General features: G+C 33.4%; 2 protein-coding genes across 3 annotated transcripts in view; both read left to right on the plus strand.

Moving 5' to 3' along the window:
- LOC127719381 (complement C1q-like protein 3) lies at positions 1-7,969 on the plus strand. Its single transcript, XM_052225486.1, has 4 exons — positions 1-119; positions 5,376-5,470; positions 6,012-6,065; positions 7,525-7,969. The coding sequence occupies exons 2-4, from the start codon at positions 5,392-5,394 to the stop codon at positions 7,950-7,952; spliced, it is 561 nt and encodes a 186-aa protein (XP_052081446.1). The 5' UTR covers positions 1-119; positions 5,376-5,391; the 3' UTR covers positions 7,953-7,969.
- A 2,401-nt stretch (positions 7,970-10,370) lies between these two features.
- Positions 10,371-14,993, plus strand: part of LOC127719386 (complement C1q-like protein 3) — a 33,601-nt gene continuing 28,978 nt past the window's right edge. Inside the window, exons 1-3 of one of the 2 annotated variants that reach the window (XM_052225500.1) lie at positions 10,371-10,484; positions 11,064-11,117; positions 11,914-12,359. In XM_052225500.1, the coding sequence (XP_052081460.1) occupies positions 10,409-10,484; positions 11,064-11,117; positions 11,914-12,338 (555 nt within the window). In that variant the 5' untranslated portion in view covers positions 10,371-10,408 and the 3' untranslated portion in view covers positions 12,339-12,359. Of the gene's footprint in view, positions 10,485-11,063; positions 11,118-11,913; positions 12,360-14,993 lie in introns of those variants that run through there. The other variant, XM_052225503.1, reaches the window with a different exon arrangement.

Below are 14,993 nucleotides of genomic sequence, written 5' to 3' on the forward strand. Positions count from 1 at the left end.
ATGATTCAGACGCATATTTCAACCGCAAATGTAATTTTCAATCTTGTACAATACACGTGATACTAATTCATACGAACAGGCACATCATCTCGCTCGATTTCTGCTGTTGTCTGTTAAAGGTACGTAACTTCTAAGTATTTTTCATCCCTCGCTTTTAAATGTTTATGTTTGACGCACAAAATTTAAAAAAGGTTATTTTCTTTTAGAAGCACTAGGTTGATACCTCTGCTGGTGGACTGTTAGTCCTTTGGGGTATCATCAGCTCAGTAGTCAGTGCTTCGGTCCTGACATGATTTATAACATACATTTCTAAAATTCTCCGTTGATAAATTAAGAAATTGTTTAACAAAAGTAAGGTTCCAGCTCCATCAGGCAAAGTAGACCTTAGATGAATTGGGCTCTTCTTTTTCAGTCTATTTAGGTCATACAGACTCTAACGTTTCTATGCATTTTAACATCCCTGGATTTTAAATGGTAGATTTGAGCGTCCTGATGAAAATACAGGAAAAGCGCTTCGGACGCACGGAATTTATAAAGTATTATTTTCGTTTTCTTGTTATGTTATAGAATATATGTGGTTTCTTAATCATTATTAAAAACTAAAATGCAAACTTTCAAAATATAATTTGGATGGAAATTCCCTTCGTTATGAAAACATTGATAACATCGGGGATAATTTATTGTTTATTTTTTCGATAGATGAAGTGGAACGTTTTGTACAGTAATGCATTAATTTATTTATTTCCAATTGAAAGATTCGGCACGTCCAAAAAACATGTTTTATTAAATTTAATTCGTCTTTTTGTGTACTTTATTTGGTTTTTCTCTGACGGAGTAAAAAAACAAGACTTATGCGTGCTGCGTCCTGCAGCGGCGAAGGCGGTGTTATCAACAATTTGCAAAAGTCTGTTATAAGATCAGTTACAGAGGAACAACTAATGGTAAATCAATGATATTTGGTATGCAGTTGAATAAGTATTGGCATGGAGATTATTTGCACCCCCTCAGTTATTGTCTATTTACTTTTAAAAAATTGCGAAGTTTAAATATTAAAGTTTGTGATAGGATCAATTTAAGGGGAACAACTAATGATGAGTCAAGGATATTTGGTATGCATTTGATTTGCATAAGCATTGGCACATCTCATTTCAATGGAGATTTGTTGGATCTGCCCTTAGTCATGGTCTATTGCCTTCGGAATTTTGCATAGTTTACATGTTAAAGTTTGTGATATGGTCAATTCAATGGAAAATCACTTATGATAAGTCAACGATATTTAGTATGCACTTGTATTATCATTGGCATATCGTATTTCTACATATGCTTATTTGCCCCGTACCGCTAGTCATAGTTCATTTACATTGAATATTTTGCATATTTTACATGTTGAAGTATTGTTATTTCGATTTCAACATTTGCATTTTACTATCAATATTACACACGGCAACATATCACTATGTCAACAGTTTATGCTACCATCATTCCTCCAAAATTATCAGTAATTACTCAGCGATCTCATGACAGCTTGCACATCCAGGGTGCTTCATTGTGTGGATTCTATCATAGACCCGTCAAAACGAAGACTTTAAAACTGGTAGGTGTTGCTTCTTCGCTATGTATGTAAAACATAGAAGTGAAAACTACGTATTGTCGGATTTTGTTAGAATAATAGGTAGGCCGAAATTTCTTATTTTTAACTATTCACTTCAAAGCTAGCACCTTGGAAATCCAAGTTAACGTGTCAGTCTAGTATAAGGAAATTCATTAAAAAAATACAAGTTTTATAATTAAGTACACCAAACGAGCAATTGGCCAGTTGTCTCGAAACAGACAAGTTGGAATGCAAAGCAATAACGATGTTGAAAAACGTTGAAAGCCAAAATTTCTAAAATTTGAGAGCCATTTGTGTCTTGAGGTAGAATAATCGTAGTGTTTCCATTCATTTGTAACATCTGAGGCATAGTAAATTTACAGAATGATATCGAATCAATGATATTTCCTGCCAGCACAGAACCGCTGACTATTTGTTTGGTTATGCCCTCGTGCACGACACGTCCAGCAAAACGAGGCATCCACTCAGATACCTCTTTCAAAACGTCTTTCTCTATACAACTTATGTTTAGAAACCATTGTTGCAAACCCTCATTCAAACCAATATAAACTTACAATCATTTCGGATATTGCAAGTCACAGACTTTCAAACCAGTTCGCATTGGAAAAGATGAAAAAGAGAAAAAATCCTTTCTTAAACTTTCCTTTGCCAAACAAGGTCTCGATGCCATCAACTTGGGCAATATCCTCCATCATAAATCAGTTCACTCGAAAATACCTCCCTATTTTAAAGATCAGTCTGTACCTATCATTTCGTATACCTATACCAAACCAATTGCAACTAAAATTTTCAATTACAAACACGTGTTACAGGATCTCAATATTGAAGACTTCAAGTCTAAACCTTCTGATTGCACCTGTGCTAATTCCCCATTCATATATATCCGACTGGCCACGTTATTACTGGTGACCAAACCATTGTCAATAACACTTCTCTGCGAAATGTGTTATCCAAAGGCCCGAAATATCGTGAGCCTAAATCCATCAATTGTAAAAACCTCTTCAAAATACTGATTGATTCAGTCGAGGATTATACCAGGCAATGGGCTAAACGCGAGAAAGAAGACGTAGATACTCTTTCCGAATGGATTAAGGCTGTAAGGTCGTTAATACAAATCAGAATTAAGAAACTGAATGGGTCTATTAATACCCATGTTACATCAATCTTTAAAGACCCAAATGTTGCTAAACACTTGTCCTACCTCCATGACAAATATGTTGTTGTCCCCGCAGATAGAGCCCCAAACAACATCGTTTTTGTGTGTAAATCACATTACATAAACTACTTGATAAGTGAATTAGGTTTTGAAAATTCATTTGGAAACTCAACATATACCCCCACGACACTTACTAAAGAGGAAATCCTGGATAATCATAGGTCTGTTCTATGTTCCTTTGGAATTTCAGCCAAAGATGAAGAACTGGATCTTCCATCACTGTATTGGACACCTAAACTACATAAGTGTCCTTACAAAAAACGATATATTGCTGGGTCTTCCAAGTGATCCACGAAACCTCTATTTAAATTATTAACATCAGTTTTATCAGCAATTAAAGCTGGGCTTCAAAGATATTGTGAAACTATCTATTCTAGAGGTGGTTTGAATCAGATGTGGATACTAAAAAATTCTTTTAGAGGTCATACAATCTAAGACTCTTTCATCTTGCAGTAGTATTAAAACATTTGATTTTTCTACACTGTACACAAGTTTTCCCCATTCCAAACTAAAAGACAAATTGAAAGAGTTGGTCCTACTTTATTACATAAAAAAGAATGGCCAACGTAGATACAAGTATCTTGTCTTAGGAAGGGGTAAATCCTACTTTGTAAAAAATCACTCTGATTCTAACAAAACATTCTCTGAAACTGACATTATCAAGATGCTTGATTTCTTGATTGACAACATATTTGTTACGTTTGGATGACGTGTTTTTCTCAACAAACAATCGGCATTCCCATGGGAACCAATTGTGCCCCTCTTCTTGCCGGCTTGTTCCTTTATTCATATGAGGCTGACTTCATACAGGAACTTCTTAGGAAGAAAAAAAGAAGTTGTCAGTATCCTTTAACTTTACTTTCCGCTACATAGATGATGTACTCTCACTAAATAATTCAAAATTTGGTGACTATGTTGAACGCATCTATCCCATCAAACTTGAGATAAAGGATACAACAGATACAGTTAAGTCTGCCTCATATCTTGACTTACATCTAGATATTGCTAATGAGGGTCGGTTGAAAACAAAACTTTATGATAAAAGAGATGATTTCCGCTTCCCAATTGTGAACTTTCCACTTTTATGTAGCAACATTCCAGCAGCGCCTGCATAAGGAGTATATATCTCCCAGTTGATACGATACTCAATGGCTTGTATTTCCTATCATGATTTCCTTGATAGAGGGTTGATGCTCACAAGGAAGCTATCAAACCAAGAGTTCCAAGTGAGGAAGTTGAAATCATCCCTTTGTAAGTTTTACGGACGCCATCACGAGTTCCTGAACGTGACGTACCGAATTAGACTATTTACCGGGTTTGTACTAACATGAGCAACACGACGGGTGCCACAAGTGGAGCAGGATCTGCTTACCCTTCCGTAGCACATGAGAACACCCACAGTTTTTGTTGGGGTTCGTGTTGCTCAGTCTTTAGTTTTCTAGGTTGTGTTTTGTGTACTATTGTTTGTCTGTTTGTCTTTTTCTTTTTTAGCCATGGCGTTGTCAGTTTATTTTCGACTTTTTTTTAATGTCCCTTTGTTATCTTTTGCCTCTCTTGTAAAACTCAAACATGACATATTTGTAAGACATTAACATTATTGTTAAATATTGAAAATATCCGATTTTAAGCATTTGTTTTTTAACTCAATCGGACATGACATCAGTAGCAACTTTTTGCTTGTCCCGTATGTTAAATGTTACAGCCGAAAAAGCACATTTGATTGATTATTCAATACACCAAGAATGGTTTTTATATTTGTATGAGGTAACAGGAAATGACAATTTTTGTATGAGGTAGCAAGAAATAACAATTTGCATCCTTTACTCACATTTTAGTGGTATTTCATTTAAGTGGTAATATACTGAAATGTATGGATAATAAGGTTATCAAAACGACAATTGGGTTTCTTTCTTACAATTCCAAATCCGTACTGGCCTATCAAAAATGCTGTCGAGTCTGATTAATTTTAATTATGAGACTACATAAAACGTTTTAGGAGTGTTGTTTCCGGTTTTTTTTTCCTTTCTTGTTCGGGAGGGAGTGCATTCTTGGGCGTCAGTATTTACCCTACAGATGTGGCTTAGCTAGCTTTTTGTGGTACTGATCAAGTGTGACCATGATATCAATTATTGTATTACACTGTTTAATTTATATCCTGTAGGTAGCTTAGCTTTTCAGTTTTTTTTAATGTGTCATTTACTTTACGATATTTAAATTCCCTGATTTAAGTAAAAAAGACGTAAAACCAGTTTAACCATACCAAATGTTATGCTTGTACCAAATGAGGCTTCCATAATTATGTGTTATTCGATTTTGTTTGTCTTTGTTTGAACGTATATTATTCGGTTGTTGATGGTAGGTGTGGTCTTTTGTTCTCACGTTCCCATGGTTTTAGAAAGTCTGTTTTACTTTTCATGTATTATTCATTTGTCATCATTGTTTTTTGGCAGTTTTTTTACCTTTATATGTATACTATGTATTTGTATAAGGTCAGCAACGGGGTATTTTTATATTTTGTTTGTTTAATTTTTTTTTTATAAACTCAAGTATAAAGATCAAGAAGATGAAGTTGTTTGTTCAAGCTGCCTTGTATGCTCTCTTGTCGTATCACTTGGTTGAAGGTGGCTGTGATTCTAATCTTGGTAGGTAAAACACTTAACTTTAAAGTAATATATTGATATGAACATAATGTTGGTTTTTATATCAAGAAATGTTGACAGTGTCGTCGAAAAAATCTGCCTAAATACATAATCTCGAATTTTCAATTGCTCTAGATCATATTCTCTTTATTTTTTGTCATTTGAGCTAAAAAAAAAAGCATTTATATTTGAAGAGCAAAGCTCTGCATGAAATGATTTAATATAAATTATATATATCTATCACATGTACATTTAAGTCAGTTGACTTTTTATGTGTAAATGAATAATCCGCCTAAAAACACAAAAAGCAAATAGTCAAATAATTTAAATTTTCTTTTAATTTTTAGAAAAAAATCTACATAACATATTAGTAAAGAATTTATGATCCGTTATAAATTCTTGCCGTGAATGGAAATTGAAAAGTGTGTTTTTTACGGGAAAACGCATGTCTCCCTCCCCCACCCCAACTTTTACAGAAAAAAATGGATGGTAGGTGCCTTAACATGTATGGTAATTTTTAATAGCATATACTTGTTTTCTTCAGGAAATGAGCTGATTGATGGACTTCTTGATATGATTCTGAAAATTAAACGATCCGGTATTTATATTTACATATTTTTACATTTCCCCACAAATTGAATAATAATAAGTTGCGGAGGGGTAAAAGGTTTTTGACCCGTCCGTCAGTCCGTCCGCCAACACTTCGTTGTCGCCAGGAAAGAGCCTCCGTATGATCAGATCCTCTGCATTTTATGTGACATTACAATCCCGCACGAGTTAGATATAAAAACTGATATTGGACCATTTTTCGGGCTGGTAACTTTTTCAAACATTTCATGGAAATTCTCGTCGACAGGATAGCGCGAAGGTTGTCACTCATCAAAAGAATGGTTGACTTCGATGATCAGAAAAGTAGTAAGTTAATAGAGATAAAGTTGAAAGCTCGGGTGAGTTCGATACTTTGACAAATCTTAAACGGAGTGTTAATTCTTTAGGAAAGTGATTCGATAAAATATTTCTTAGGAACTCGCAGGGATTATGCCTTCGTTTTTACTAGATCACACATAATCCGACGAACGCTAATGAACATAACTTCACAAAATAAAAAAAAAACAAAACACATAAAACAGTTTAAGTTGAAAAACCGAAAAATACAAACGAAGTTGTTTTATAAAGTTATCATTTCCTCTAAACGTAACAAACGAGGAGAGAGAATTATACATTATAACGATGCGTAAAGACCTACGAAATTGACTTTGTTTTTCTGTTTGCCAAGTTCTCATAGGAAAAGAAGAAAGTATAACATGCTTTTAAACAGTAGGAACATAGAAATTAGTATATAGAAAGAGCTTTAGATATTGTATGTATGAATTTTTTTTCTCTTGGGATATTATCATTACGGTAAAGCTTAACTTCTTTTAAATGTCAGTTTTACGAGCTTTTAGTTCCTTTATTCTTTACATATTGAATGTAAAACAATATAAAGATGAGAAGATGTGGTTAATTGCCAATGAGACAACTCTCCGCCAGATGTTTGACATATAAGTTAATAACTATAGGTCACCGGACGGCCTTCAACAATGAGCAAAACCCATACGACATAGTAAGCTGAAATTACAAATTTAAAACAATTCAAAAAAGAAAACTAACGGCCTGATTTATGTACAAAACAATTAATGAAAAACAAATATGATATACAGCAACAAAGACAACCACTGAAATACAGGATCTTGGCTTGGGATCGACACATATGGAATGTGGTGGTGTTCAACATGTTTGCTGGCGCCAACTTCCTCCTAACCTGGGACAGTGGTGTAACAGTACACCATCAGAACAAATGCATATTTGAACATTTATTTCTACACAAACAGTTTACAAATTATTAAGATAAATGCATAGTGGTTTCGAAATAATTTTAAATCATGGTCGCCTAAGTAGTAAAACTATTGACTTTCACATTTAAAAGCAAAAAGAGCTATATTTCCAATCACGTTTTAAATATAAAAGTTACCTTATATTATTCAATTAGCATATACAAATTTTAATTTTATTTACAGGCAATAGTAGTGATACTACACCTACGGAAATTCCTGCCTTTTCTGTATCACTGACAAATGCAAAAGACCTAGGCACGTCTGAAATTATAAAGTTTGACAAAGTGTGGACCAATAATGGAAACCTCTATGACCCGAACACAGGGATATTTCAAGCACATCTTAATGGCGTGTACCAGTTTTCTTTCACTGTGATGTCCAAGTATGGGAAAAATTTGGAGGTATATTTATGGCAGAACGACACTCGTCTGGTTGCTGTATATCCGGGCACTGGTTATAACGAAGGGACTGCAAACATGGTGTTGAATCTTAAAAAGGGCGACAGAGTTTATGTTAAATGCGGAACAGCAAGTGGTGCAGTATCCATTCATACAAGCAATGGTTCCTGGTACAGCATGTTCTCTGGTTATCTTATACACGTTTCAAAATAAAACAAATGTCTGAAAAGTGTGCTGCTTATATAACGTGGTCTTAAAAAATATAGGATGTTGTATACCATTGTCAATGGTTCTTCCCACTGAACGATCAAAATGAGAGAAGAGACGTAGGTAAAGGTGTTATATATCTTTTAATTCTTTAAATTTGTTACAAATTTGGTCACAGTGTTCAGTTTTATCGTCTCCTATTGAAATTAGTTACAACTTTTATAGACTCTGAGCTATTAAAAGCATGACCGTTAATGAGGACCGTTAAAAATACATCACATGCGGGCACAACTATAATAACTTCCTTTTCAAAACTGAATTCTGTGTACAAATTAGTTTCAGAAACATCAGATTCAAATCATTGCTTTTAAGTATCATGGCGTTTATTGCTATCACAGATGGCAGACACCGGAAATACGCATTTCTAAGATGATTATGCCTTCCGAACAACGCGTAGGTGCCATCAATTAAAGCATTATTCTCAATTATAAATCTGCACAATATAAAATAGGTTTGTTCTTTTAAACAGCTATTCGAGTTTGAATTGATTTTTGGTCATTTCTTTGTTTTTTTAATCTTTTTGATATTTTTTCTCTTTACATTATACAGTGAATTGAGCTTCTTTTATGAAAGAGTAGAGCTAATTTCACTCACAGGTACAAAATTCAACAGTGGTTAATACATACTGAAGTTGGAATATTAAAGAGTCTTTAAGATACACATTAAAGATTTTAAAATAATTCTAGGAATACTAATAAGATAACAATGAAATGAATAATTGTAATGCTATTTATTGTTGATGAAGACGACCTTCATACAATATTGCAAAACTTTCATGATTTTGTAAAATTTGGCATATACGGATCCTTAAAAAACGAGGATTAATTTGTATCTGAGAATACCAAACATAAATGAACGTCCAACTTAATTTTGGACATGGTTAGGATAACAGTAACGGTACCAATTGTTCTGCACCAGATGCACATTTCAACAATAAATGTCTCTTCAGTGATGCTCGAGGCCAAAATAATTGAAAATCCAAAGCTAATTAAAAAGATGAGGAGTTATATAAAAAAAGGAAAAAAAAAGTATATTCAAAGCCAAGCAAGAAATCAGACCTTTGCATGAGGGAGAAATATTCCTGAATTTAAAATAGGAGCGTCTTTCTTATAATTTTTTTCGATTTTTACTTAAAACTTGAAAAAATCAATCACGAATTGCAGTTTTGAGCCAACTTTCGGATCAAGTAACCGAAAAAAAACCAAGACAAGACATAGTTTGAAATACACAAAGGTATTGTTTAAAATCTCAAATGACACAAACGAAGCTTCCATATTGTAAACATCAGACAAGATTGAAATCATTTTGGATTTAGAACTTGAATTGGAAATGATATGAAATAATTTCAGGGGATATTGGCCCTAACTCTTCAAAAGAGTTTTGCGGATTTGAGGTTTAACATTAATAATACAGAGCTGTTTGAAGTAATAAAATCCATAATACATTGTACCTGAACGGTGAACGGCCGCGTGTAAAGATTAGAAGGATTGATGTTAGGGTGATATGAATATGAAATATCAGAGTTGTTTGGCGTTCAATCATAAGAAAATTGGACTTCTGCTTTACACAATTTACACTTATATTTAATCATGCATTGGTAGGATCTTTTTATACTGAGCGACATCATAGACAGAATTTCAGATAACCTACCCAATATTATGTATACAATTGCTATTAAAAACTGAAAACAACACGTTATAAAGTTCATGCATCCGAAGCGCCTTTCTGGATTTACCTTCATCAGGAACGCTCAAACCCGAATATTTGAAATCAAGGATGTATAAGAACGGCAACAGTTGAAGAGCTATATGATCAAAAAGATCACGGCTGCAGTTATCATGGGCGAAATTTTAGACGCATTGGAATCGACTCAGTGGTGGTTATCAATGGAAGATACCAAGATGCAATTAAAAAAAATCGAAGTAAAAAAATGTTGTTTAAGGTCATTTTCTTGCAAAAAAAAATAGGATAAGAAGGTGGGTTTTTTTCTCATTTTTTCCCAGCTTGGGTACAGTACGTATGAGGTCTGCCTAAAATTTTCTCATGACTCACTGTGAAATTGGTAAATAAAAAATGTAGGGTAAAATATTGGAGGCGTTAAAACGGGATAGGTAGGGAACCCTAAACACAAGTATGTTTTTAAAATGTTTTGCCGACAGCATGGCCAAGATAGACAAGTGTCTTTGGGTTCCTCTCTCATTGACGAATTAAAATTTCAAAATCTATCAGGACTTAAATAATAAAACATGTCACCTTTACTTTCGTGATGAACCTTTCGTGACAAAAGTAAATTAAAAGATCAAATTACAACAGCTGTGTTATAACCCTAGAAATACGTTTAACTATATACTCAACAGTATATCGTGGTCATTTCACTCCAACGGAGGTATTAGCAGTGCACCATGAAGTTGACACCAACTCTTTTTCTAGTCTTTGCAGTTTGCCATGTGATCTTGGTTGATGGAAGCTGTACTTTCAGTGAGTATAATTTAGATTTTTACTTATGCATGTTATCCACAGGCACTTGTCTCAGAATTTTTTTTCCCTATGTACTTTAATATAATAATTTATATAAGATATATAGGGAACAAAATTCAGAGACAAGTACTTGTGATATTATCTCTATATTTCGTTAGTTGGTAAATTCAGTTGACAGGGTCTATACAAAGCGATTGGGACATACTAGATATGCCTCATTATCCTTCCTCCTATAAGCTTCTACGGATATCATTTGTTAAAAGCAAACATGTGGAAACCGTGTGTATTTATCATTATGAAAATTATGAAAGATCTATTATAGACACAGAAGTCACCTAAAGACAAAAACATGCATTTTCAGTAATTGGAATAACGCCGATTAGTGTATTTAATAGAATAACCATTTCAGGAGAAGTTCAAAGTAAGTAGTCAGCAACCTTAATAGATTTAAAATTTTTGGTTCAATGTGGCTCGCTCACTCAACCTGAAACCTTCGACTATAGCTAAATAAATAAAGTTACATAAAAATAACATTGGAATTTGTCTTTTGTATCGACGTACTCTTTATGTTTATTGCAGAGTGTTCGCTGGTTGAGGATATTCTAGCAATGATGTCCAAGTCTAGAGGATCTGGTAAGTACTTTTTGTCGACAGATTTTAAGAAAATTGAATTTTAATGTAACTTAGATTTGAAATCACACATTTTTAAAATATAGAGTAGGAGGAAACAAAAGCTGCTTTAATTACCACTCAGTAATGAAAGGTCGATTTAATTTTAAAAAAACCCAACTGAAATGTTTAAACAACTAAACTCAACGTAATTCACATCAATTCACTATTTTGTCCAATCAAGAACATGATTAACAAAAATGTGGAGTAGGAATAAGGGCATGCATAAGTGTTCTATATAACATTTAAGCAACCATTAGTAAAATACCCGCGAGTTATACATGATGAGACTGAAATGTGTTGTGTAAAGGAACGGTTCGGCGCAAGATATCTTTTCTATTTTGTCCAATCAAGAACATAACCAACAAAAATGCGTGAAGTATGAATAACAGCATTCATGGTGCTTTAGATGATGTTAAACAATCATCAGTACTATATCCGCATGGTATAAATGATGGGATTGAAATGTGTTGTGTAATGGAATAGTTCAAATGAAGATATCTTTTTATCAAAGTTGAAAATTCTGAAACGTTCACGTGAAGTTAGAACATTTAAACTTGACAGACATTTAAATAACTGTATTACAGTGAATCATGTACGAGTCGAGAAGTCATTGCCTTATAAGAATTCGTGTACTTACTTTATCTATAACTCTTCTTATTAAATATTAGAACTAGTAATTGAAATGTGTAAGTAATATAGGGGGAACTGAGAAACGTTACATTGTATACCGTACTCATCGAGATATTTTTTTCCCCAGATAATTGTAGCTATCCAAAACTAAAAGAGATTCCTGCCTTTAGTGCATCATTGACAAATTCAAAAGTTCTTGGTGCCACCGAAATTGTAAAGTTCGACAAAGTTTGGACAAACAATGGAAACGATTATGACCCAAATACTGGAATATTTCAGGCGCCTTTTAAAGGCGTGTATCAGTTCTCCTTCACAGTAATGTCCAGCAGAGGGAGGGATTTACTTGTTTACCTGTGGCAGAATGAAACCCGTTTGGTATCTGTATTTCCTGGTACTGGTTATAATGAAGGAACGGCTAATATGGTGTTAAATCTGAAAAAGAACGACAGAGTTTACGTCAAATGTGGCGGAAGCGGAATCGGATACATTCACACAGGCAATGGCGCTTGGTACAGCATGTTTTCTGGATATCTCATACATGCAACTAAATAAATTATTTGTCTTATGATGAAATTTTGTTGTTGTTTATCAGCAAAAGGCGGGCTTTATTTTATCATTATTACTGATATTTATGTTACTATTAGTTGTCTTGGTCTCCATGATGATCCTTGCCCGACAATTAATGATAGTATTTTTTTTAGATTTCACTAGCCACTTAAAAGTGACTTTTGAAGAAAATAAAAATCTGAAAGAAATAAAATGTTATATGAATCTTTAATTTTCGTCAATGATCGTAATGCTTGTTTTCACTTCCGATAGCCAATGAGACAACCATCCAACCATCCAAAACGATTTTTATGGCATTCCTGAAATAACCTTTTTTTATAATGCCGTAAGGTCCAGTGATAAATTTTTTGATTTAATATACCAAATTTTTATATAGATTTGAAAATCTTACAGTTACAGCTTATCATAGCACTGTATCATTGAAAACAATAAAGCATCCTACAAGAGCCTCACGTTATTTTTCTCTTTTAAAGACATTGCAGCTGGGACCAATAGATGTTAGTCCCAGCTTGCAGAAATCCTTGATTTTTACTTTAAGGTTTACGTAATTACTAGAATATGACTTTACCTTTATGTAACTGTTAATATTTTATAATGACTGTAGAAATGATAATTAAAGACATACAGATACAGTTTCCTAAGTCCCTTTGATAACAATAAAATAACTGCCAAAAACAAATGTATAATGTCTTCCAAAATACCGTTTCACGTTGGTAAGACGTCCATTGTTCATGATGTAATTAACCTATCACAATGCTTTAGTGGACACTTTTGAAACCATTACTCCAAATGAATTATGTTCTAAATGTTGGAACTGTGTATTATGTAATTCGTCTGTCTTATGCATATAGATTTACATTTAAGATGAATTATGATATATTATACATGGGTATTTTCGGTAATCATACATTAAACTGAGATGTGCCAAACTCTACTTGTTTTCAGTGATTTTTGATATTGAGCTTAATCATTTTCAAAGAGATTAATAGAACCAAACTCTCCTGAGTTATTGAACAGATACCCCTAGTCTGTCTCTTTTTTTTATCAATAAGTTAATTGGCATTACCTCAGAATAACCTAAGTCATATGTGTAAAATAACAGAAGCACCGTTTTCATACTGTAGTAGAATAAACATATTTATGTGTCTTGTATACGAAGAGTCTAGACTGTAAAGTCTGCTGCCTATATATGTCAAATGATAAGGCAAATGTTCTAATTTCAGTCTTTTAATTGCTGCTGTAAACTTGACCCTTGATAAAATGACCTAATAACAACAAGGTTTTTTTCACATCAAAGCGTTTTGATAACAAAAAATGGGTAAAGATCTGATTTATTGCTCAGAAGATATTGACCCAAGACCAAACTTGACCTACTGACCTAAAAAAAAACAATTTTGCCCAAATTGCTATCAATAGCTAATATGGCCTTGACCTCTGACCCCAAAAGCAAATGAAAAAGGAATATTCTCCACCCAATGCATTTTAGGAGCATAAACAAACCAAGAATGGTAAAAGTTGAACGTATGGTTCCTAAAATAATACCTGGAAATAAAATTTCCCAAAAATTTATGTCTCTTCTTTCTCCTTCATTAGATATGAAAATTCTTTCACATTTTGAAAAAGTGAAAACAACACAATCTAAATTCCATGTGTCCGATGCGCTTTTCTGGATTTGCCTTCATCACGGACGCTCAAAGCTATATTTTTGAAAGCCAAGGATGTATAAAAACGATTACTTTTCGGTGCATTCATTTGTGATGTTGCTTTAAAGTTAATTACAACATTTTTCTTTATTTATAAACTTTACAACTGTTATTTAACTTTCAATTTTTACATTTTCATATATTGTTGGATATGTAGATAAAATAATAAGCACATTTATTTTGGCAGAGAGAATGTTTAAGGAGAACTACAAGCGTGAGTACATTCTTAAAGTTGTGAGAGGAATTTTGGTTTCAGATTTCGGGTGGTAGTGTATTCCAATCTTACATTGTTTGGTAAATGAATGAAAATTTAAAACTGAATGTGTTACATTGAAGTTGTCTGTATGCTTGTTGATGGGTTGATCTTGTTTTAGACTGTCTAGCTATAGCTGCAGTGACATTGATCTTTGGTCTACTGAACAAACAATAATAGACGTTTCTTTAACACATGGGCCATTATTAAGCCAAGTTGAGTAAATACATTCTTTATGGACCAACAGACTTTGTATGGAAACCGAAATGTTGACATCTGCACACCAGTACCAGGCATGTCTATATCATAAGCCAAGTTTGACTTCGTCACAACTTGGCTGTAAATTCAGTGTGGAGTTGTTTAGATGTTCATAACAGTTTATTTATAACTCCAGATGCCCTGACATGTCTAAAACTTAAATTTAATAACTAAGGGACATTCTGTACTTTTCTGATCTAGGGGAAGTAACTCAAAAATTTTGTTTGTTATCACCTTTTCGGGGGGGGGGGGGGGGGGGGATTTGTTTAAATATCCATGTCAACAAGGAATATATTGTTTTAATATACCTTTTTTAATTATCAATACTTATGTAATTTTACCAAAAAATAAAAATAAAATTTCATTCTACTCACTGAAACAGACTTATCTTCACATTCATTGCTTTCTAGCCGACTTTTTTCACAA

The sequence above is a fragment of the Mytilus californianus genome, unplaced genomic scaffold, assembly GCF_021869535.1.
Source record: "Mytilus californianus isolate M0D057914Y unplaced genomic scaffold, xbMytCali1.0.p SCAF_1, whole genome shotgun sequence".
In the NCBI taxonomy this organism is placed as follows: Eukaryota; Metazoa; Mollusca; class Bivalvia; order Mytilida; family Mytilidae; genus Mytilus; species Mytilus californianus.

What these genes read in the sequence shown, in the direction of transcription:
- LOC127719381 (XM_052225486.1), top strand. Translation starts at nt 5,392, where the DNA reads ATGAAGTTGTTTGTTCAAGCTGCCTTGTATGCTCTCTTGTCGTATCAC. An exon ending in TGGCTGTGATTCTAATCTTG is followed by an intron (nt 5,471 to 6,011) that starts GTAGGTAAAACA and finishes TGTTTTCTTCAG; the next exon opens with GAAATGAGCTGATTGATGGA. An exon ending in TCTGAAAATTAAACGATCCG is followed by an intron (nt 6,066 to 7,524) that starts GTATTTATATTT and finishes TTTTATTTACAG; the next exon opens with GCAATAGTAGTGATACTACA.